We start from the raw sequence: 25,431 nt of genomic DNA, 5'->3' as shown, positions 1-25,431 counted from the left end.
TGTTTGGTCGAATTGCCGCTTACTGGCCCTTCGCTTCTCGGAGCGGTACTAGGAGTCCGTATGGGTTTGGGACTGCAGCGCGCTTGCTCTCTGTCCTCAGTAATTCACAATAATACGGTTCCATTTGTTTCTGCCGTAGCATGGCTCTTTTACTGATTTCGTCCATTTGAAGTGCGCGGCAAACGCGCTGGCGGTAGCTGGCGCCACGGTATGTCCTCGTGTAGGGCGCCTCGCAGCCGGAGACCGAAAGCGACCAAAGGGCCAAGTTGTGTGGACGAAAGGCGCTTCGTCCGCTCAAAAGTAGCTGAGCATAGGGCGCAGGTTCTTAAGCGGATGGTGGCACCAGGCAAAGAAAAAACAGAACTAGTGAGACAGTCGTCATCGCCTTACTCTGTGCTTGCAACGAAGCTTCAGCAACTGTTCCCGGCGTGTTTGAAGTCGCGCGAGGAGATGTCACGCAAAACTGTCGTCATGTGGACAGCTCTGGGAATCGGCACTGTCGTCGTAGTTTCCTTCGCAACCACAGCACTTTTACGGAAGCGAAAGCGAGCGAAGGCGAAACGAGTTATAGATACGGTAAGACGGCCCTTCATTTCAGTCTACGAACAATCCGTCCGTCCGTCCGCACTCCCGCAGGTATACCGGCACACCCGTTTAGTACTGCCCCGGGGTAATGACCGGCGTTGAGAACGACCTTCACAGGGACCGGGATCACTGCTTGTGCTCGTTGTATGGGGTAAAATCTTTATAAAGCTGTAGTCTTGATAAAACTAACAGCCTGGAGAAGCAACGTCTCCCCGTTGCAGGAAAACGTGGAGGAAAGGCCGTCTATTCGTTCGCAGCGGATTAGCTGTCTAGAATGAAAATCAGCACTAGAAGATATCGAGTTTGAGAGCTCTGTGATGCTTTCATTCACGAGAACGGCAGATTCTTTGTTGTCCTGGTCATTTTATCGGTATCCGAGACCTGAGGCAGCCGTGTAATGAACCGACGCCCTGTGAGCTGACCTGCTCGGGGTACGACGGTTACAACTAGCGGCTTGGCTGAATGAATGCTGGCCTCGTTGACATGCATGTGCTGGAAGCAAAATAATGAAGTCCTGACTTTACAAGCCCATTTCGGAATCACAGTTGCGCGTGTTGTATCTTTATTTGCTCAGTTCATATGTACACAAACCGTTAAATTGTGTGCCTGTTTACAGGCATTGAACACAACACTGAACTTTTTAAGTATACTGCGCGGAGCTTTATTTTTTGCTTTGGTATTGGTTTTGCAAGCTGCTTGTTGTTGTGAAAACAACTCTGTTTTTGCTTCTTTTGATTTTAGGTCCTGGAACTGCAAAAGCCCTGTGTTCGAATGAAAGATCCCGAGCGTGTTGAAGAACTAGTCTGCAAATTAATCAAAGGAGGCCCAAAGAAACTTCAGGTATGGGCATTTCTGCTTTTATAGCATGAAAGCCATGGCTTGATTTGTAAGTGTGTCATTTAACTGATAAATGAGTGTCGATTGGTGACAAGTGCAAGCAAGCAATGGGACATCCCACCAGTAGCGAAGGAGGAAGTAAAGAAAGCCTTAGGAGCAATGCAAAGGGGGAAAGCAGCTGGTGAGGATCAGGTAACAGCAGATTTGTTGAAGGACGGAGGAGAGATTGCGCTAGAAAAACTAGCCACCCTGTATGCGCAATGCCTTGTGACCTCGAGCTTAGCAGAAGCTTGGAAGAACGCTAACATTATCCTAATTCATAAAAAAGGAGACGTCAAGGACTTGAAAAATTAGACCGATCAGCTTGCTGTCTGTTGCCTGCAAGGTATTTACTAAGGTAATCGCAAATAGAATCAGAACAACCTTAGACTTCTGTCAGCCAAATGATCAGGCTGGCTTTCGTAAATGATACTTGACAACAGACCATATTCACACTATGAATCAGGTGATAGAGAAATGTGCAGAATATAACCAACCCCTATATATAACCTTCATTGATTACGAGAAAGCATTTGACTCAGTGGAAACCTCAGCTGTCATGAAGGCATTGCGGAAGCAGGGTGTAAAAGAGTGTTATGTGAAAATATTGGAAGATATTTATAACGATTGCACAGCTACTATAGTCCTCCATAAAGTCAGCAATAAAATTCCAATAAGGAAAGGTGTCAGGCAGGGAGACACGATCTCGCCAGTGCTATTCACCACCTGCTTACAGGAGGTATTCCGGGGCCTGAAATGGGAAGAGTTGGGGATAAGAGTTAATAGAGAATACCTGAGTAATTTGCGATCTGCTGATGACATTGCCTTTCAAAGCCACTCAGGACATGAACTGCAAAGCATGATCAATGGGTTAGACAGGCAGAGCAGAACGGTGGGGCTAAAAATTAACATGCATGAAACCAAAGTAATGTTCAACAGCCTAGCAAGGGAACAGCAGTTCGCAGTTGGTAGCCAGGTGCTAGAAGTAGTAAGAGAATATGTCTACTTAGGGCAGGTAGTGACCGCCGATCCGGATCATGAGAGGGAAATAACTAGAAGAATAAGAATGGGGTGGAGCGCATATGGCAGGTTCTCTCAGATCATGAATGTCAGTTTACCAATATCTTTCAAGAGAAGTACACAACAGCTGTATCTTACCGGTACTCACCGATGGGGCAGAAACGTGGAGGCTAACAAAGAGGGTTCAGCTTAAGGACAACGCAGCGAGCTATGGAAAGAAAAATGATAGGTGTAACGTTAAGAGATCGGAAGCGGACGGAGTGGGTGAGGGAACAAACGCGGGTTAACGACATCCTAGTTGAAATCAAGAGGAATAAATGGGCTTGGGCAGGGCATGTAATGTGAAGGCAAGATAACCGCTGGTCCTTAAGGGTAATGGAGTGGATTCCAAGAGAAGGCAAACATAGCAGGGGGTGGCAGAAAGTTAGGTGGGCGGATGAAGTTAAGAAGTGTGCGGGGATACGGTGGCCGCAACTGGCAAAGGACAGGGTTAATTGGAGAAAGTGTAACACCATTTTAAACCCAGTGCTCTGCTGTAGTGCTTAATGGCATTTTAGGACAGCGTGATGACGTGCAATCTGTTATTCTGACCTGCTGCCTCTAGGCAACAGGTCAAGATATGCATGAAGTATGGTGCAGGAAAGGCACATGTCACTCATAGAAACTGGTCACATAACAAATGAAACCATCAACAAGAGGGCATAAGTCTTAAAAGTATGGTGAAGTCAATTGCTTGTGATATGAAAAACATATGCACAGCATCACATTAATTTTTTTTATTCTGGTTCAGGTTGTGACGGACTTTGATCATACAATTTCGAGGTCGCATTACAATGGCAAACCTTGTCGCTCAACTCACAGTAAGTGGTTTATGAAGTTGAACTTCTGTCTCGCCTTAATGGCCATAGAATAGGTTTATATGTTAAGAAGTCATACTGCCAGCAGTTCTTTAGGCATGCATCTTGTGCCATGCAGGTGTTCTGGAGTCAAGCTCAATGATATCTGAGGAATACCGCCTGCAGGTAAAACACAGCTTCTGGTTTGAGGAGCTCAACGCAGCATTTACTTCCCTTCTCTTTCACTGCTTTTTTTTTATTTCAGGCACAGAGAATACATGATAAGTACCACCCCATCGAGATTGACCCCTACATGTCGACGGCTGAGAAAATACCACATATGGTGGAGTGGTACTCACGGTCGCATGCCATTCTTGTGAACTGTGGTGTGAAGAAGTCCGATTTTCCAGCGCTTGTGGCAGACTCGTCCATCATGTTGAGGTTAAGCATCTTTTACTGTTACCGCTGTGTTTAATTGCATTGGTTTTTTGTTTCTCATGGATTGTCCTTTTATTGCAGGGATGGCTGTGAGTCTCTTTTCGAAATGCTGCACGAACACCAGATACCTACGCTAGTGTTTTCTGCTGGCCTTGGTGACATCCTGGAAGAAGCACTGAGGCATTTCCAGTGCCACTTTCCAAACATGAAGTTCATCTCCAACTATATGCAGTTTGATGAAGAGGCAAGCTTATTTCTTTACTCAGAAAAATATCGTTTGTAACTGCTGTGAAGGGAACCTGTGCTTTAGAGAACTGTTTCAGGTATCAATTTCCTGTAAGTACCAGTGTGTGAAGAATTTTGGAGTGCTACTGGGGCATTGAGGACAAATTTAAGTTGGCATATATCGATAGGTTATAGTGTTATTATGACAAAGGTGCTGCTTTAACTGAAAACAGAGCTTTAATAAGCTATAAAAGTAGAAAAAAAAATGGCTGAGGCTTAACTTGGTTAAACCTGGAGAATGCGAAGCATCATCGTGTCGCGTAATTTGGAGGCGCACAACCACAGCGATGGCGCGAGGTGGGCCCCCGTTTCTCCACTGTCGTGACGTCATCGTGTCACGTGGTGTGACGTCATGTATCACGTGATTTGGAGGCGCATAACCACGGTGAAGGGCTGAAGTGGTAGCTAAAGTAGTATGCTTCGCATAAAAAACATTATTGATGAGGCCCCCATTGACTGTGTTCACAAACCGTGGTGTGTCAAGGCAGTTTTTCTCACTGACCCTTAAGGCTAGGCTATGCCACCGTTCACCCGCAGAAGGTGAAAACAGAGTCCTTTCCAGCCTTGATGACATGAGTTTGAGTCATGTGGTGGAAAACTGTTTAAATCCAAGTTTCTCAGCAATAAGTGCATCTTTGTTGCTGGAGATTAGCAGAGCTAGAAAGGGCCATCGATTTTTGCTGATGACAGAAGTTAGTTGGAGTTGTCTTCAGGTCCCTTCAAGATGCACTTTTTGTACAGACATTGTATGTTGCATTCACTTTTTCTGGCATTGTTATTTTGATTGCAACACCTCACTGCATTTGCACAGGAGTTACTTTTTGCAGCCTTTTACTGTATATTGTCTGGACCACTACTCTACTTGACACTGTTTTTTCCATTGTTATCCTAGATGTTCATTTGCTCTAAGCCATGGTGCCCATCAGGATCCAGTAACGTTAAAGGGCACCTAAACCCATTCTGATTAAAAAGAACATGCTACTGCTGTTATTTTTTTCAAAGGTCTCACTAATAGCCAAGCAGCAAGTATGAGCTGTTGGGCGAGTTTGTTTTGCATGATGGATGTGAAGCAGCGCAACGGCACACAGTCTAAGAAGAGAGCAGAGGGAAGAGCTGAAACGGACACAACACAGCGCTGAATAACAACTGGCATTTATTTGGCGCGGTGCGCATAGAAATACATGTGAGGCAACCAAAAAATGAATAACAACCACCGTAATGAACACACTCATGCTCCAGGAACCAGGCAAGACATCAACGGCTGTCATGCAGTTCAAGAAACGAAATTCTTTTCCCGATAAAGATATCAACGGGGCACTTACACAGCTATCACTCTGCTTCTTGATTTCTGTGGCCTCAGTTATTGCTCAACACAGGTGATCTTTGGTTTGGTTTATTGGGGTTTAACGTCCCAAAGCAACTTTTTGAACTGCGGAATGCAGTTGCAAACATGACAGTGGATGTTAAGGTTGCAAGAATCTTCATTTTCAACAGTGTTGCATTACTGCCTGAGCCTATCATTTAGGCACTGCCCCGTCTGGCCAGTATAAAAACTGCTACATGCAAGAGGAATTGAATGCAGCAGATTTTTTTGACATTTCGTAACTTTCTGTTCATGCTTCGGGATTGTTTTCCAAGGGTTGTTGATGCACATACAGAAACTTGGTAGCTTTTATGGAGCCGGAAAACAACGTCCACTCCATTTTTTCTTTTTTTTTTCTTTTTTTTTTTCAAGTTATATGAGTTTATGAATGTAAGGAATGACTGCCACTCGCTTTCTTGTTTGACATTCAGGGCTGGTGGTTATAGTTGGGGAACATTTCATTCTTTTCAGCAACACATCGGCCACAGATGAAATAATGTGAAGTGGATAGCCAGAACCAATTAGCCTATCCACTTGATTCCTAAAACTTCATTCAGTCTGATGCACACAGGATTTAGTGAGGGCACTCTTGAAGCACGGCAAAGCTCTTATTACGAGCTTTGAGTGCGAGGAACTGTATGGGAGCAACGGTTTATAACCCCCAGGCTCGAAAGACCAGCACACACAGCAAGGAGAAAACTATAAGCTGAAGTCCAGGAATCTGATGGCGTCATTTGCAGGAACTTCATGAGTTATAGCGAGAACAAGAACATCGGAGAAAATAGCATGAACTTGAGACACTGCCATGCTGGCTGTGGAGCTGCTGACTGGGAACTCCCTCCATTGGTAGTGTAGTGTCTAAGGCTTTCTTCTTGTTTTGGCTTTTCTAGTCTGTTAGAGGTTGCAGTGGAAGGCATGCATGCAGTATGCAGCTTATGCAATGCTCATTCAGGAAGCATACCCATAGTGGTTCTTTTTCCTTGCTTCCTTTTTTAAAAGACAGCACTGTTTGGAACAAGCTCTCATCCCTTCTCTCACGACTGATCTGTTATAGCACTTTATTTTGCGCTATGCATTGACTACACCTAATATTTATTACAGTTAATGGGCCAGAAGTTTCAACACTGGTGCTCTTTTCATAGTTCTCACTTATTGGTCATACTGAAACTCATTCGTATCTATATGCAAGCACTGAACCAACTTGAAGGCTTCAATCCATTCTGTGCCCCACTAAGTCTTATGCACCATATGCATGTCACTGGACCTAGAACGAGTGGGCCTGTAGAGTGTGATCTTTTTTTTTCTTTCTTGTCTGGTCTGGAATCATTTGGTGTTGATGATCAGCATTGGACATATCGGATCTTAGTCCTGGCACTTTTTGTTGCCCTGGTGGCATCATACATTCAAATTCATTGTTGTCATCATCATATTAGTTGATGGCTGGAGTTTCGTGGTTCATCATAAAATTTCCTGAAATAGATAGCAATAACATCAGACAACTGAAAAATACAGGCAGTATTTAATATGCAGCTGTGCTTTCCTGTTTTGGGCACTGGTGTAAGTGGCACATGGGGAAGTTCTTGAAAGAGCATGTCCTGAGGAATGTTCTGCTCCAAAGGATGAAAGTGAAAGATACATTATTTGTGTGTGCTGAATAGCTTTTCAGTGCAGTGCTTTTTCTAAGCTGGCTCCCAACTTTTTCATCATGCCATGGTGAGTGCCTTGTCCATAAGCTGCTTCCAATGCTTTTTCTCCATTTAGGGCAACATTACTGGCTTCAAAGGTGAACTCATTCACATGTACAACAAGAACCGCTGCCATATGACCAGCCCTGAGTACCACCAAGCAGTCAAGGAGAAGACAAACATCGTTCTACTAGGAGATTCTCTCGGCGATCTGGACATGCTGGCTGGTGGTCAGTTACAGGAAGTGGTTCTTCGAATTGGCTTTCTTAACACCAAGGTATGTACTTATTACTAGTTATTCTAGAAAGCAGTCACGCTCAACACTTGAGCAACAAATTAAATCAGAGAACTTTTACTACATTGTGTCTTTCGCTTTATGATCAACCCGCCACTGTGGCTTGGCTTTGGCATTCGGCTCCAAGGTTACGGGCTTGATCCCGTCCGCAGTGTTCATATTTCGTTGGAAGCAAAATACAAAAAATTGGCAGAGACACTTCAGACTGCTTACGTACGAGAAGGCAAAAGCTCGCCTGCTCACTTTGTGAACGCAGTTGCCGCACGCTGCAGCGTGATGGGCAGAGGGAATCGCATTACTACCACGCTGCCGGCAGCGTCCTACGTCTACTTGCTATTTGGCTGTTGAAAGCTGCCGATGTGGAGCTACTGCTTCTCTTCTGCTCTACACACTGGGGTGATGTAACCCAGTGCAGCGCAGCTTGCAGTTCTACCACTAAGCCGTCAGCACGACACCATGCTACCTTCGTGAACACAGTTGCCTCCCTACCCCGGCCCATGTCCCCCTCCCCCACCCACCAGCTGCCACATAAAGTTGCATTCGGATGCACCGACCATCTGCATGTAAAGATCCATGCATCAAGTGTTATCACACACACAGATGGGTTATCTCATGATGCCAGAATGGTTTCTTTCATCTTGCTTGAAAGAGCATCATTATTTTACTTCTGGATGGGTGCAGATCGTTGGAAAGGTATATCACCCCTCTTGTCCCAGGGGAAAATTTCTTAATTGGTCAAATTGGTTTAAGGAAGTTTTTCCCATTTGGCATAAACTGGTTTAATATTCACCTGGAATCTGCTGTTTGATCACTTGGTATCTTAATTTTCACCTAAGCTGGATATTAATAATTATTATTCGCTTCATTTACTGCTGCCCTCCTCGTGTCCACCAATGCTGAGTGCTTTCAATGCCATTTTCTACCTGCAGAAACGCCCCAAGTTCGTACTTGGCTGATTCGTGACCGAAACTTCACGTCTTGAGTGCACAGCTTGACAGCTGCACCCTGTTCGCAAATTTTTTATTTTTTTCGCTTGCCGCACTGCAGCCGCAGGACACTGGCAGTATTTTGGTGTTGTCAGTACGCTACTATTGTACCTATATGACCGCACGACAAATGCGGGCAGGCACGTGCAACGGTAGCAACGGCCATCTGTTACCAATACGGTAACAGATGGCCGTTGCTACCGTTGCACGTGCCTGCCCGCATTTGTCGTGCGGTCATATAGGTACAATAGTAGCGTACTGACAACACCAAAATACTGCCAGTGTCCTGCGGCTGCAGTGCGGCAAGCGAAAAAAATAAAAAATTTGCGAACAGGGTGCAGCTGTCAAGCTGTGCACTCAAGACGTGAAGTGCACTCAAGACGTGAAGGCCAGCCGCGTGGCTGTGCTAAAACAGTCTAAAAGCAGCAAAATCTGTAGGCACACAAAATTAAGGACGGCCCTGCTCTGTGCAATGTCAGTGCACATTAAAGAATCCCTGGTGGTCTAAATAAATCTGGAGTCCACTACAACTCCCCTGTAGGCAAGGGGCATTCACTAGGAGCCGCCACAATTGCTTAGCAGCCAGCGCCACCCAGCGAGTAGCGGTGAGGATTGCTCCGGCACAGCCAGCGTAGCAGATTGAGTAGCATAGCGTGAAACTGAAGGCACCTCAGGAAAAAGCATGCGGATAATTGTTTCGATAGCACTGCATGGCCTAGAGGGTTGAATTCGGAGTTTTTTTCATAGAAGAAATTCAAAATGGTCTTGCGCTTTCTTGAGCAAGGACACGTGACACGTATATCACGTGAAAGAGCTAGTGTTGTCAGGCGCCTCCAAGATCATAGCGAAATGCACACCACCAACGATAAACGCGCCGCTGTACTTTCTCATAATAAACACCTGTATTTTGCGGGGCTACAGATTTTGCTGCTTTTAGATTGTTTAAGCGCAGCCGTGCGGCAGGCCAATACAGTAATAGATGGCCGTTGCTACCGGTGCGCGTGCTTGCCCGCATTTGCCGTGCGGTCGTATAGGTACCATAGTTAGTGTATTTACCATATGAGAGTTCTAGAACTCTGCTGCCAACACCAAAATACTCACGGTGTCCTGCGGTCGTAGTGCAGCAAGCAAAAAAACAGAAATGCGAACAGTGTGCAGCTGTCATGCTGTGTGCTCAAGACGCGAAGTTTTGGTCACAAATCAGCCAAGTACGAACTTGGGGCATTTCTACAGGTACAAAACGACAGTGAATGAAGGGAGTAATTAATAATTAATATCCAGCTTAGGTGAAAATAAAGATACCAAGTGATCAAATAGTTGATTCCAGTTGAATATTAAACCAGTTTACACCAACTGGAAAAAATTTCCTTAAACCATTTCGACCACTTAAGATATTTTCACCTGGGACGAGAGGGGGGACATACCTTTGCAATAATCTGCACCAATCCAGAAGTAAAATAATGATGCTCTTTCAAGCAAGATGAAAGAAACTGTTCCGGAGTCATGAGATAATACCCTGGAGCTATTTTTTTTTAAAATAATGTTCCAGCACACACCCAAACTTTCCCTGTGAGTCACATACCGCTGAATACTTTATATAGAAACAGGTTCTGCAGCGGAAGTGCCTTCCCAGTGTGCCTTTGCTATCTGAAATCATGACATATTGGTTTTCAAAAGGGACAGGGGTTCAACAGAGCTATGAGATTGAGATTTTGTACTCAAAACAAATTAGTTGCGAAAAAATTTTTTTTCTTTCAGAAAAAATTTGCACTACTATAGCAATCCTCTTGCCAGAGGTCGGAGTGTCGCTTCTACAGCAGTGCCGAACGGTAGTTGGCTAGAAGGGTCTCATTTGGTTTTGCACCGCCAGCAAAAAGCTTGCCACATTTTGTCGAGTGACGTGTGGAGAGCCAGTCTCAATAATTGTTGCATCCAGTTTGCATCCATAGCTTCAGTCTCTAGTAATCAGCAAATGCTAGTGTGTGATACAACATTTGCCGCCGGACAAGCGCGATCAAGCGACTGGAGCTGTCAAACTGACTTCCTAGTGAAATATCGCATGTGCAAGCCTCTGTAGTGGACAACGATGCGACAACTCAACTGTGTAAGTTTAAAATCGGCAGTCTTAGCAAACTAAGAATGCAGCAGTCCCCTTCGCTGTGATCAGATTGCAGCCATTGGAGCTCGCGCGGTGGCTAGCTTATCCTGCAGCAGGTGTGCTTCTCACCGCAAGTGGCACCCTCGACGTTGCCGGAGTTACGTTCACCCGTTGCCTATGCGTCACATCGGGACGTTAAACCCCATAATTGGCAGTTTACTTTGTGAACAGCCTTGTCCTTACCTTCAGCTGTTCGAGAGACGTAACTCAGCAATTTTTCAGTGAAAGTTTTAGGGAGAAAAGAGTTTTTTTTTTCTAATTGATTGTCATTTCATATTGCAAAAACATTGTCATTACTGTTTTCTTTTCCATTTTAGGTAGTGTTTTAAATGTAGGTCTTGGTGGAAGCTAAATGTTAAATCCAAGAAATTTTTGGCCTTTAACTATTTAATTAGTCAGCTGTGTTGACATGCATGCACAACCACTGAAAAAGAACAAAACCACATCTTGATAGTGAGCAGACCGTGCACTCATGCAGACAGCAAACAAATTTCAGTATATGCTACTATAATTCTGTTTGTATGTGCAAAATATATTGCTAATATATATTTCAAATATATAGCTTTGTCAACTTGACTTCTGTGACTGCACACATAGAAAACAGCTACCACGTTGTTTTTCATCACTAGTACTATGGCTTTGTGATTTTCGTCAGCAAATCTTTTTAGTATGCCGCTAGTGAATGTGGTAAAATCTGAGTACTGGCTAGCCAGTAAATACATTGCTGCTGCCTATCCGTGTGCAGCTCATCCCTCGTGTGTGCACGCGTACTGATGCTGTGCTTGTACTGGGACCAGGCTACTGGTCTGCTGTAACTGTAACTGTGCAGTAAAAGTCTTCACTGTGCTGCCCATGGCAGAAGGCAAGTTGCTTGAATCCATAAACTGTCCACAGGAACGTGTTCTTTTTCTAACAGGGCATAGTTGTTGGTTTACTTAGCTCATGCAACAGCCAGTGTAAGTAGTCAGTAAAACTTTAATTATGATTGAAGGGCTATTCATATAATTGTTTTCTAATGAAACAAATGCATGACACTATTTTTTAAAGCTTTTTTATGCTTTACCAGCACCCAAGATTGCCAAAAGGAAATTTTGCACCACATTACTGTTGCAACAGCACCCTTCTAGACACAGGACAAACCAATCAATTTTATTTTATAAGCTGAAGTTGTTTCTGCAGCTGTGACCTTCTTACAATTTTTAAGGCTGGAACAAACTGTGTCAGGAGTTAAAAAAAAAAACACAGAATAGTCATTGATGATAAAAAAAAATGTAACAGGAACTCATAAATGAAGTGTGAAATTAAGACTTAGTGTTAATAAATTAGCAACAGAAAATAAAGCACCCCAGTACTAGGTACAGCATTGTGGACTTCGCTTGTCAGGTATTGGTTGCTGTATTCGTGTATGAATTTTGCTTGCTCTTGCTAATGAAGTTCCACTTTTACTTTTTTTCTTTCAGATTGAAGAACGTCTTCCACAATTCCTGAATAGTTTCGACATTGTTCTCCTAGATGATCAAACAATGGATGTTGTAAATGGAATTCTAAGAAAAATTATCTACTAGTGTGAAACATCAAGCACAAGTAGGTTATGAAGAGCTTCCACTGTGTGCTTGGCGTTATGTCAAGCAAGATGAAGCTTATTCTCAGGGCAGGTTTTAATGAAAAGACAAGTGTGAAGCATGCCTTGAACGATATCTACTACAATTTAGCCAGCATAAAAATCGTCACTTTTGGCAGCTGCTGGCAGCACATTATACGTCGTATGTGCATTCAGCCGCAATGGAAACATGTCTGCATGGTAGGCGGCCACGAAAGTTAACAGTTGCACTTGTGAAATTCTTTGTTTGGATGCTTCTGTGCTATGTTTCAGGCATGTGTGTTGAAACATATTTATCAACAGCGCTTGTCGAACCGCTGAAGAGGTGACATACCTACCTAACTGTTAGCAATGCTCTGGAGTTGTAATTTCACAACTCCATTCAAGACTCTGTAAGCCTCCGAGTTGCTTACTGCTTAGCGCACAACATGTCATTTGGTCAGTGTAAACTTGGACATGTACTTTTTTTTTTTTCTGACACAATGAAGGTTATGTTGACAGTCTGTATGTTGTCTCACAGTAATCTGGCCCTGCAGTGAAGCTACAAATCAGCGGCATGTTCATACAAGTGCACTGTGTCCTTTCATGTTCAAACTGCACAGCCTGGCTATGATTTGTTGCCTTGCAGTCTTGTATTTCTGAATTGCTTGCTGACCATGGTGTGTACTGCAGACTTCGCAGAGGTTTCATTCATGGGCCTAATTTTGCCAAACTTATTTTAGAGTGCAGCTCTTTGGCGCCCGTTTCTGCGTTTCGCGGCGTCGCCGTTGTCCATTGTAACCAGCAGTGGACACCTTAGTCGCACTTTAAGCTGTGAAACCAACGGAGTGGGAGCTTGGAAAGCAGAGGGTAAAATTGGTATTGTTTTTTTTTTTTGAGGAAAGAAAATGGTGGAGTATCTGCCTCGCACATCTCGGTGGACACCTGAACCAGAGGGAAGGCGCATAACTGCCCTCTTGGAACAGCGGACACCTCAATCGTGTTTTAAACTACGTGGCGGTGGTGAAAGATGTGCGCTACATCATTGGCATTGACAACGTGGTGCTAGAAACGCGCCGCTGAAGCCATAGGCCGTCTTCGTTCATTGTGCTCATTGGCATTGGCGTTGACGATGTTCTACACCTCGATCGTTTTAAGGAAAGGAAGTGCACATAACTGGCTCCCTGGACGCCTGAATCGCGCTTATAGGTACGTGGGGTGATGAGAGAGAGATGTGGGTTGCAGGCATTGACAACGTTGTGCCAGAAACGCGGCACTGAAGCCATAGGCCGTTGGCGTTCATTGTGTTCATTGGCATTGGCATTGACAACGTTTTACACTTTGATCGTTTTAAGGAAAGGACATGCTCATAACTGGCTCCCTGGGTCAGTGGACGCTTGAATCGCGCTTATAGGTACGTGGGGTGATGAGAGAGAGATGTGGGCTGCATGTGTTAGCGCTGACAACGGCGAGCAAACTCGCGATCAACCATTAACTGCCACCTGCCAGGATGAGTGGGTACTTTAATGTAGACATAAAGACAAACAGGAATTTCTTACCACTCATGTGGGAGAACATCCGTTTCTCTCACTCGTAACGCCTCCCACGGCTGTGACAACCTCGCGAAATACTTGCATAGGCCTCGTCTTTGAGAACCAGGCCTTGGTGAAGCAAGTAGAGCATATATCCATTTATTTCTCCGACCACAAAGCTTCCTTCATGGCAATCAAGAACTGTTAGTGGAGTGTTTCTTGAAGAAGGAATATATGTGGAAAATAAGTTGTCTGTAATTGTACATACATATCTTGCACGAATTCTTTGCCTCAATCTATTGAAAAGCTGGAACAGCTGATGAGCTGCGCTCAAAGTTTGCATTAGGAAGTACTAGCATAATCGTCGGCAATTTTTTTATCCCGTTTATTACTGCTTGCTCTTCTGATGGGTGCAAACAATGCCTGATGTAGCTGCAGTGGATGCCATGGTCAGTGCCTTAATGGATAACCCCTGCATAATGTCCAACAAATCTCGGGCATATGTGCTCACTACACACATAATGACAAGCTATTTGCTGACTTGCTATAAAGTGAATATGTTTCTTGGCAAAGCTTTATTTAGAGAATGAGTGAACAATCTGAAACTTATGCAAAACTAATAATCAAGCTTGGGAACCAGTGCTCAATCCCTGAACCCTGTGCAGAAACCTCTTTTCCATGCAAAACATTTATTATAGTTTAATTTTGAGTGTTTAAGTAATCCATTTTAGATATCATGGGGTGCTTCGCATATGTTGTGGAGAAATGCCATACTAGTGGAATTTTACAGTTTTGTTGGCCCCTTTACCAAGGGATTGTATTTATGGCCTAGAAAAAGGAAGTGCTGAATACCTGGTTGAAAAAAATTGTAGTCTGTCTGGTCATCGAGAATAGGTCTATGCATGAAATACTATATGCTTCTAAAAAGTTCAGTGAATGAAAGCATAAACCAAACCAAAAAAAACATGGAAACAAAATATATTTATTCACACTCAAAGTAACATCTATTGGCCACAATATACTTTTGGTACTGTTGGTAAAGCTGCTGGAATGAGTCAGTGAAGGCCTCTTTTGGGATCAATCGAAACACAGGATGTCACGAGTCTTTCGATGTCTCGTATGTCTGCAAAACGTGTGCCCTTCAGGACCCCCTTGTTGCGAGGAACAAAAAGAAGTCTGCAGGTGCCAGATCAGGCAACGGCTGCACAGCGTTTAGCCAAGAAGTTGAAGACACTGTTCACAGTATGCGGGCGGGCATTGTCACGCAACAGACTCTTCATTCCACTCCTGTAAAACTGTAGGGCAAACACATTATATGTGCTGCAGTAAACACTTCAAAATAGCTTCTTAGAATTTGGCATTGATGGTTTTTCCCTTCCAGGGCAAATTTCTGGTGGGTTATGCCATTGCTATCAAAAAAACTCAACCAAGAGCGTCTTGATTCTGAACTTCTGTAGGCGGCTCTTTTTGGGGCTTGGGGAAGCCGGTGAGCACCATTCCAGTGTTTGCCGCTTCAACTCTGGATCGTGCTAATAGCACCAGCTCTCATCTCCTGCAATGGTGGTTTGCAGAAAGGTTGGATCTTGGTCACAAGTATCAGTGAAATCTCCCAACAGTGTGCATGTGTGTTTCCTTCTGTTTTTTAGTCAGTGAGTGCGGCATAAAACGGGAACAGATTTTGCACTTACCCAAATCTTTGTGAATGATGGTGCTAACACTGTCCTTGCTAATTCCTAGTTGCTCCAATATCCGTCGTAGAGACAGTGTGTTTGTGAAAAACAATTAATGAGCACAATAAATCGAGGTTGATTGGTGGGCCCTCATTCCAGGAGCCCACTGGCTTTTGCAGCTGCTCTTGCCCGTTTCACCAGCCGAAGCTGGTCTCTCCGAGTCGGCGATTTTGCAACAGCATCTGTCGCATTTGCTCGATGTTTTCGATTGTCACACTTATTGAGGGTCAAACCAAACGTGGTTCATCATCCATAGTTTTCTTTCCCTCCCGAAAACATTGGAACCAGTCGTAAACGCATTTTTCTACTCACGGCGCCTGTTCTGTGCAGCTGGACCAACATTGCATGTGTAGTGAACAAGTTGCGCTGAACGCCTAGACGTAAAAGAAGATGAGAAGTGTAGCCGCCCGGCAGACTATAAGGCAACAACAACTACAAGCTCCGAAACCCGAACATTAGTGCTGCGTTTCTGACGGCTACCAGTGCGTTAAATCCCACCGTACATTTGGTGGAGGTAGCGGGTTTTGATCTTCTCTGTACACCCTGTAGCTCTGCAGCCGTCGGCTCCCCACCTCGATGACTGACTCCGGCAGCACCAGCTCCGGCCCCGCTTCTTCGACCCTTTATGTTGCTTGCTCCGGAATGCTTTGCCACTGGGACCCACCAGTCTTCAGTGGCATCGACAATCAAGACGTTGAGGACTGGCTTTCGTCCTATGAACGCGTAAGCACGCACAATAATTGGGATGACGTCCTTAAGCTCAACAACGTCATCTTTTACCTCACGCAAGTCGCAAAACTCTGGTACGCTAATCACGAAGCCTACATCACAACTTGGGCCACCTTCAAAGCCCGCTTTGCCCAATGCTTAGACATAAAAGAAGATGAGTAGTGTGGCCACCCAGCAGACTACGAGGCAACAAGAACAGCTACGAGCTCCGAAACCCGAACATCAGTGCTGCGTTTCTGACGGCTACCAGTGCCGTCACATGCGTCCGCCGTACACATGCGTTTCTGTGGCTGTTTTTTCCTAGTTTGTAACAAAACTTCATGCCACTCAACTGCCCTTAGCAGACTAATCTGCGTCGGTTTCTTGCACTCCTTGCCTTGTGGCGTCTCTCCATAGGTCTCTTCTTGCACATGCAAGTGGCTGCATTTTTTAACTCTCATTGTTTTTGCGATATCCATGCATTCACCGAACTTTTTAGACACACCTTGTACTTGCAGGAAAGGCATGGGACATTGTCATGTGCCTCATAAATGGTGGCAGCCGCACTCGGATTTCAGCCAAGTCCTCTGGCTGCAGAATGTGCCACCACCTTCGTCCATTGCTGTCCTTCTTCCTGGCCCTGGCTGCTTTTGCGGCTTGGGGTGCCACTACTATCAGCCGCTCGCATCTCTTCCAGCTGAACAGGGCACTCGATGTCCCATTTTTGGTGCTTTATGTGCCACCGTGTTCAGCCATTTTTCATTTTCACACTAGGCAGCACGCTCAGCCTGCCTCGGTGCTTTTTTTGGCTTGAGGCATCATAGCGTTCGCCTGCTGTTTGGCCTTAGCGGTCCGTTAGGCAGCCTTCTCGCCTTTGTGTGTGGCTACATAGAGTTGCTATTGCCAACATATGCGAGCTTTTTATCTCTGGACTCCTCGGGCTATGTTACACAGCAGCGATGGCATCTCTACTGCTGTAAAGCATTTGGAAGAGCAGAACTGATGAATGAAAGGTTACGAAAGCAACAATTTAAATCTCGTAGTGCCAGATACTGCCAACTGGAACACATAACTTGAGTGGCTGTGGCAATAGCTGAGCGGTCTAAAACATCGGGAAGCAAAGCTGCTCTGTTTGCTCAGGCATTGGTTCAAATCCCACTTGGGGCTTTGATATTAGGCGGAAAATTGCAGTATATTTTGGAACGGTTTGACTACATGTTTGGCCTCAGCTTTGCCGCTGTTTCCGGACGAGGTTTGCCTGAATTTGCAGAGAATGGTAACTAATAGCATCTTAAAGGAAGGAAATGTAATGCACATGATCATCTTGGCATTTAGTATTGCGTGTGGTTCTGCTGTTCAGAGCACATGAGTTTGACATTGCTTTCTCATGCGTAGTCCTGAACACCTCGGCATGTCTCGTAGCTTTTGTCTTGGTGCCAGATTATTGTGAGACAAAAACAGTAGTCCTGCTTTTGCATTTTTGGAATTTATTTCTTTTTTGTGCCATGCCTTTTTAGGAAGTGTTTTTTCGGTTGAGGTATTAATGCCCATCTGTGCTTCCAAGTTGCAGATGTGTCTAACTCTGAAATGCGAACTTTTCCGGAGCTCAGTGTGCACACCTTGTTATGAAATTGACCTTTATGTTGTCCCATGCCTACTTACACCTTTCTGATATTTATGCCACTTTTTTTTTTGTCTCTTGTCATGAGTGATCCCTCCTGCCCACGTAAGCAAGTGCTGCTGTGACTGTTAAATGCTGACCCACCAAATTGCTTAGTATTGCAACTGACTGATTTTAGTGTGGGGTATGCTGATGCGGTTTAAAAGATTAGCTTGTTCTATAGTAGAGCTTCTGGCTTGGGAGAGTGTTTTATACCAGTGTATCATTGTGCATTTCAAAAACACGGTGTTCATGAAGTCTTTCAATTCCGTAGACTTGGTTTGTGGGCAATCTGAGAAGTTTGTAAAACAGGAGTTCTCAATGCTAAAAAGCCTTGGGCAATTCCAATTTTTTCAAAAGGTGCTGAGAAACCCTGCAAGTCTTGATTTCTTTCCCTTTGCACCTAAAATGCATGCATACAAAAAAAAATGAAAATGTGCATACACGCAGTCCCTGAGAAAAATGGTCAAATTCAATATCAACGGCTGTCTTTAGAGCGAAAAAGTTTACTACAAGGAATTACAGTATGATCAATCCCAAAACAATCTGGGTAAAAGGAAAGATTAAGTTGAGGCATGCATGGGTTTAGGTGTTCAGGGAACTGAACCACTTCAAGTAACCCAAGGGTTCTGTGGAACCTAGTTTGAGAACCCCTGTTGTAAAACTGGAAATTGCTGAAGGGAGCCTTGCATGGTTACAGCATCAGTGGCTTATGCGAGCCTGAAGTTGTGTAGCACTTGCTTTATTTGTGGCATCATTTATTTGTGGTGTATGTGCTCAGTGCTTTGTTTATGTATGTTTGCCTTTGCGCAAAGCCACCTCAAAACCACTTGCAAGGATACCTTACAGTGGCAGCTCCTGTAGCACCTTCGCACACTGCTTCAAATAAGCCTGCTAGCAGAGACTTGTCAGTTAGCCTATGACTTGTGAATGTAAGGAGTGCAAACTATCCCCAGATCTATGCTGCCAGCGTAAGGTGAGAGCTGACAACTTGTATAATTACATTACTTGCATCAACCCTTGTGCATTTCAGTGCATGCTTTTTGAAATTATTGGGCTAACCAAATTTACACTCCAGCATTTTGCTTGAGCCACTGTTGCACAATGTGGATTGGACAACTGACAGCACAGGTTTTGGTTCACACTCATTTTGTGCTGGTAGCACAGTCCAGTTGCTACTGCGTGTCGATACTCGTTCCTCTAATGACTCTTGTCCATCCCCGAAGCTGCCTACACCCACAACAGTGATCGTAATTAGGTGTTTAGACTGCAGCACTGGTTTAATAATAAATGCAGCAGTTTAGGCACTCGCAATAAGTAATTCAGTTTCCCATCTGAGCATACTGAAGGTAAAGTCCTGCCTAGCATGCCAACATGTTTGTACAGATGTCTGGCCATGAACTGTGACAAGATGAAATGGAGTTAGTTTAGCCGTGCCTTTGCCTGCTCAAGGCTGGAACATATATTAGCATAGTTATAGACGTGCAGAGGGCTGTCAACTAGGAGTGCGGGAAAGAGTAAACTGTCCATCGGCACCCCACTTTTGTGCCCCACTTAAGCAAATTTAGTGCACTCTTGTGAGCATAGTGCTAAATCAGTGGACGACTTCGCCTCTTTAAAGGCCGTGTTCTTTCCGCATCCAATTTTTTGCTAAAGCAGCGTTTTTTCATTTGTTCAAACACACTGCTGATAAATCCGTTAATTGCCAATTTCTTTTCATGAGTGAATTTTGTACTACTTTTATGCTTACCGTGTTGCTAGAAGGGGTTTTAAATGCTCTTGTGGATTGTTTTTGAATGTACACTTGTTTATGGTGGTTTTTCATTCACTGTTTGCCGTTTCCAGCTTCTGTTACTGCATTCACAGATCTTGCAAAAAGCATGCCAGTAAAGTTACAGATGAAATTGTGCCAGCATGGGTCTGCTTTCAAGCAATCGGCCAATCAAAGATGACAAATTACTACTGGAGACAATCAGTGAGCAGACATGCTACAAAACGTGTCGTGTGTAGCTTTACAACTTCATTATGTAAACATTTCAGCTTTTACGCACTATGTATTTTAAGGTAACTGCAGTGCACTGCAAGGAAAAAGAGCAGTGACGCAATGGATAGGCTGTATATTTACCTTGTATTTTGCATTGCATTGTATCGCGTCATTTTAATTGATGGAACACGTCGATGCAGTTTTAACACACGCAAAGCCCGCGAACTATTTAAGTGCAGAACTTCGTCGATCTCTACGCAACAGAGTTGTATTTCTATACAAATACAGCAAATTAAAAAGAATCGCTTGTATTCGTGTGTCCGGTCATTGGGTCGCCAAACACCGATGCACAATGCTGTCGGTCAACATATTCAGGTTGACTCGTTGGGCGGCTGTCCCAATCTGCCTTGTAGCAATGACTCACGCGCGTGCACACACAAGGCTGAGCGGCAGCAACCGCAGCGAAGCACGATCACGCTAATAAGGCAGTCGTTCTAACTTCACTCAACTAGGGCGCGTGCCACCTTTCGACTCCATGGAGTCATACACTTTGGCAATCTTCTCTCTAAATTTTCGTTTTGCTTCGACACTGTCGCATCTGTTCAAGACACTGAGCATGACGCTACAGTCGTACTTCTTCAGATACTTCAAACATGACCTGATGGTTCCCGTGAGCTTCAGAACCCTCAGAGTCGCCGCTTCGTTCTTGATCTTCTTAACAAATGGCAGCGCTGATAAAGTCAATGTGTGGGCACCTCTCCGAGTCCGCAGCAAAAAGACACGTGTGTGCGGGTTGAAAAACTTGATCGCAAGGTTGAACTTCGTGACTCCGACGCCAAAGTCGCCATGTAAAAAGTGCACAGCCTTTCTCACGCATGCATAAATATCTTTTTCCGCTATTGGGAGCTCGAACATGTGCGGATCCTGCCAATCTTTCCACAAGATTTCAACCAACACATACCGATGCTTCAGGCGCACCATTTTCAAAAGCGCTAGAATGTACAGGATTGGATTGGATTGGATTTGAGACCACTTCGTAGGCGCTGCGGCCTGGAGTTTCTTAATATTTAGAAACTCTCTGGCTGCGGCGGAGTCTGTCCTACCTACCCTTGTCCTGCCTATCATGCGTGCCTTTCTTCAAGCGAAACTTTGTCGTTTCAACTGCTAGGAATCAATTTCGTCGTGTTGAATTACCTCACTGCCAGCCGCATCGCCCCCTGTCGGTTGTCCCAATGCGCGCAGGGTGGGGTAGACATCCTAACTGAGGTAGTGTGCGTGGCGGCGTCTGCCCTTTCCATGACGCCGATGGGTGGCGCACGCGTCTGCAGTGAGCTTCGAGCGCGAGTATTTGCGCCGATCTTTAACGTAATTAGCTGCGTCAGCCTCGACACTGCTTTGCTTTTCTCGCTGCCAGAGTGTCACGTATTCTTGTCGCCGCAGAAGAACACGAAGATGAAGTTACAGGACTCCAAAACACAACAGTGGACTCGTGCTCTGTTAGGCCGGAATGAAACGCGAACAGCGCCTGTTTTTGTTCATGCGTAATGCAGAAAACCAAACTGGTTTCAATGAAAGCAATACAGGGTGCTTCACCTAAGATTTTACACATTTTTTTAAATATAGGCTTTTTCGGTTAGAGCAGCGGTTTCTTTGGCATAGCGTTGTCAGCGGAATACAGCTAAGGCGTGTTTCGCTAACTAGTTTTGAATAGTTAACTCGCTAGGCTTCTTAATTACTGAAGCGTGTAGCCCACCGTAAGTAATGTCCATATCAGTTTTTAGAATTTCGAAAACGCGGTTACCCTCGGCGCTGTGACCCAACAAATTGTGGCTATTTCGACGTGTTACGTACCAGGATGCGCGGCGTATAGTGTGCAGCACGGACTGCGTGGAGGCCTTGAGTGTTTTAAGGGCATGCTCATTTCGTCCAGAATTCTGCAGGTGGAGGCCAAGGATGCGGAGGGCGGGTGTGAGGGGGATAGGAGATCCTTGTAAAGCGATTTAGATGGGCGAGTAATTGCGCTAGATTTTGGTCTAATTAGGAAGAGCGCGGATTTAGAGGGGGAACATTCGAGCCCGATGTATGACGATCGAATGTTCCCCCTCATTCGCATTCTTCCTAATTATACCAAAATCTGGCGCAACTCGCCCATCCAAATCGCTTTACAAGGATCCATTTACGCTTATCCGCATTCTATATGCTACCCCATATCTCAATACGAGTCCTGGTCAGTCCGGTAGAGTCGGCCTATCAACTCTAAGAGGTCCACGATGTGAGGTTGAACAATCCCATGATCCCATGTGAAACCATGATGCAGACCGGGCATGCGTTTGTAACATTCACAATAGCGGGCTTCCTGTGCACGCAGTACTAATACACTTCGGTCGAGATGATGATGTAAAGCAATTTCATTAGTTCGTTGTATGTAATTTTTGCGGCTAGTGCACTGTAGAATATTACTAAAGACCGAGAAAGAAAAGTTGATTAGTCGCAGTGTTTGGTCTCGTTGGATGTTAGCTGTAGCTTGCTGCACCGCGGTTGCTCTAGTTCTTCTTTTGCTGTTTTTTGATGGGTTGCAGCAGCCTAAGGCAGCCCTAAACATACCTCGTAGCACTAGCACAGCCAAACACAATGCACTAGGCATGCATCACACCCTTCATGCAGGAACTAGTTGACGCGCACCACAGTACATTAGACTTGCCGGAAGCGCCAAAGGCCGCCATATACTCTCCTCCCTTCGCATCAACATACCCGCTAACCAGTCAAACCTTATAGCCATCCCCCGACACATCCATACACCTCTAGTTGTGAAAACACTTCCTCGAAACGTCCATCCCCAGATCAGATCTCTCGCCGCGTAGCTCGCGCTAATGCCCTTCATAAGCATTACGGGCAAGACCTTGCCATTTGGGCAGACGCCGCATGTACAGAGCATGAAGCGGTAGCAGTTGGCTACAGTACAACCCTACCCCACCCCCTAACTCACCGTCTTCCCTCGGGCTCTACGCCTGAGGAGGCCGCCATCGCCCTGGCTCTTGTAGTACATTCGGACGCTCAGTACATCTTTAGCGATCGACTCTAAAGCTGCTCTGTACAACTTTGTCAGAGGCAGGATTCACACCCCTGCCTGGCATTTGTTGTACACCCCTACCCAAAACTTACCACGCAGGGTAGAGCTCCAGTGGGTGCCGGCTCACTCTGGGAACCCTGGAAACGAGAGTGCCGATAAATTGGCCCGAGATTTGATTTTCCGGGCTCAGGACAGTCTCGACCCGGGATTCTCGAGGCAGCGGGCGCACACCTTTGCAGAGCTCACGCAAACAGCACGTCTGGACCGTCGGACTTACCCTCCCTCCTCCCTCACGCACTCCCAACAGATCCTCTGGAGACGTCTCCAGACCCGCTCTCTGTCATCCTCTGAGCTGTTATCTCACTATTGTGGCACGTCCCCTGCACGCTCACTATGCAACACTCTCCCGCATCCTTTTCGGCTGCCCTGCTGATCCTCCCCCGCAGGGACAGCACGCCATCTCGAGCTGGGAAGACTGGGAGGTCCTCCTCACGTCTGCAGACCTGACATCGCAGCTTGCTGCGGTGGCTCGGGCTGCCGTCGTCATGTCCCGACATGATCAATCTGACGCAGTGCAGGACCGGGCAATGGCCCACGGACCCAGCGGGGCCTAAAACTCACTTGCAACCAATAAAGTTTTTCTGTCTGTTACATGCCCTGGAGAGATTGCTTTGCCTGTAAGCTTCTCGAAAGTGCATGTATGTAGCGAAAGCGCTTCTCGAAAGGCGCGATGTAGGCAAAATTTGTGGGGCCATAGCGCCGAGGGTAACCGCGTTTTCAAAATTCTAAAAACTGATATGGATATCACTTGCGGTGGGCTACACGCATCTCAATAATTAAGGAACTGTCGTGTCCGGTCGCTGTGTTGAATGCAGCGAAAGACGCACACGGTACTTTAAGACTTCGTTTATTTAAAGCCGATGAGGGTGCGACCAGCGTCGACCGAGGCAGGAGCCGAACTGGCCGCCCGAAGAAAGGAGGGAGTGGAGAAGTGTCCACGGCAGGGAGTGGCTTCCCAGAACAGGAGGAGGGTGCGGGGGCGCACCGTGGGGGGGCATCCGGCGACAGCGTGCGACGAGGGGCAAGCGGTCGTTAGGAGGAGGATGCGAGTGGTCGTTAGGAGGAGGATTGAGTGGTCGTTAGGAGGAGGATGCGAACTGTCGTTAGGAGGAGGACGCGGGGGCGCACACACACAAAAGCAATAAGGGGACACAACACTTCCTTCCCCCTTAGAAAGTTGCCTGGTATCGTGCAGGGGGTCGGCGCTCACGCGTGGAGGCGCGCTGGCTTTGTGCGCTCGGGGGAGAAACACTTGTAGGCTGGCTGTTGTTCGCTGTGTCTCCTGGGTCTGTCCTGGGCGAAGTCTCTTCTTCCGGGAAGAGGTGCCAGGCTATGTGGGAAAATGGTGCACGTGTTCTCTCCGCTGGCGGACAGCTCTCAGACGGCGTCGTAAATCTACGCAGCTGGTTGAGATGTCGGCGTGCTACTGTGCCATGTATGTTGACGAGCCAAGAGCGCAGGCCTATGCGTCTGACAATTGTAGCTTCCTCCCAGCGTGGCTTTTTCAGAAACTGTCGGGCGAGGACGCGCTGCCCCTCATTAAGCGTGCCGCAGCGCGGAATTGCTTTTTCTTCCCGGAACGTCTCTGCCTTTGGCTCGGGGAGGATGGCTGTGAGCTGGGTTCGCATTTCACGCTCGAACATCATTTTCGAGGGGGTCTCGCCTGTTGTGCTCTGAACCGTCGTGTGCTGCTTGAAGAGAAAGCGCGCAAGGCGGCGCTGCAGCGAGCCTGTCTGATCTCTTTCAAGGGCGCGTTTTAGCTCGGCTACGTAGCGCTCGGCTTGTCCGTTTGTCGCTGGGTGGTAGGGGGCCGATGTGACTGATGAGATCCCGTTGTCGCGATAAAACTTGAGGATCTCCGCAGACACAAACGGTGTTCCGTTGTCCGACACTACCTTGCGCGGCAGGCCGAACGTTGCAAATAGTGATCGGAGGTTGTCAATGACTGCTGCCGAAGTCGTCTGTCCCATTTGCCTTATCTCAAGCCACTTTGTGTAGGCATCTACGACCACAAGGAAAGTGCAGCCCTCAATTGGTCCTGCAAAATCAATGTGCAGTGTGTGCCATGGTGTGTCTGGCTTTTCCCATTCTGGGACAGGAGCTTTCGGCGGGGCGCTCCGGCTGCTCTGGCAAGGCTTGCATTCTCGCACCACTGTTTCGATGTCGTTGTCAATGCCAGGCCACCACATGTAGCTTCTGGCACACTTTTTCATTGCAACGATGCCCCGATGTCCGGCGTGGATGAGAGACATAGCTTGTGCGCGTAGTTCTCTCGGCATCACAACTCGGGACCCAAATATGATGCAGCCGCGATGGGTGCTCAACTCTGTAGCTCGCCTGCGGTAAGCGTCGAAGTTGTCCCCTTTGAGTTTATGCACGTTGCCTTGTTGAACAGCTGTGTAAACTAGCCGGAGAGCTGCGCACTTCTGCGTAAATGCTGCAACTGTGCCTGCTGTAAGCGGAGGTTCTGGCAGTGCTTCGAACATCAGAACGTCTCCTGGTGGAAATGGTTCGTCAACAGTTGCGTCTAGTGGCAGACGGCTTAGCGCATCGGCGTTTTGATGTTTACTCCCATTGCGGT

At 46.1% G+C, this 25,431-nt stretch overlaps 2 protein-coding genes across 2 annotated transcripts; one reads left to right on the top strand and one right to left on the bottom strand.

The window, feature by feature from the left end:
• The first annotated feature begins 179 nt into the window (after nt 1-179).
• LOC149349730 (cytosolic 5'-nucleotidase 3-like) lies at nt 180-20,031 on the top strand. Its single transcript, XM_089578767.1, has 8 exons — nt 180-576; nt 1,327-1,425; nt 3,272-3,341; nt 3,457-3,503; nt 3,583-3,758; nt 3,837-3,999; nt 7,165-7,365; nt 11,988-20,031. The coding sequence occupies exons 1-8, from the start codon at nt 211-213 to the stop codon at nt 12,090-12,092; spliced, it is 1,227 nt and encodes a 408-aa protein (XP_089434893.1). The 5' UTR covers nt 180-210; the 3' UTR covers nt 12,093-20,031.
• On the bottom strand, nt 19,973-20,731 carry Pop5 (POP5 ribonuclease P/MRP subunit). The gene has a single exon (XM_089578768.1). The coding sequence runs from the start codon at nt 20,699-20,701 to the stop codon at nt 20,225-20,227; it is 477 nt and encodes a 158-aa protein (XP_089434894.1). The 5' UTR covers nt 20,702-20,731; the 3' UTR covers nt 19,973-20,224.
• Nucleotides 20,732-25,431: the final 4,700 nt, after the last annotated feature.

This window comes from Amblyomma mixtum, chromosome 3, assembly GCF_055824585.1.
Source record: "Amblyomma mixtum isolate Tamu chromosome 3, ASM5582458v1, whole genome shotgun sequence".
NCBI classification, from domain to species: Eukaryota; Metazoa; Arthropoda; class Arachnida; order Ixodida; family Ixodidae; genus Amblyomma; species Amblyomma mixtum.
This window is presented reverse-complemented; position numbering and strand designations above follow the sequence as displayed.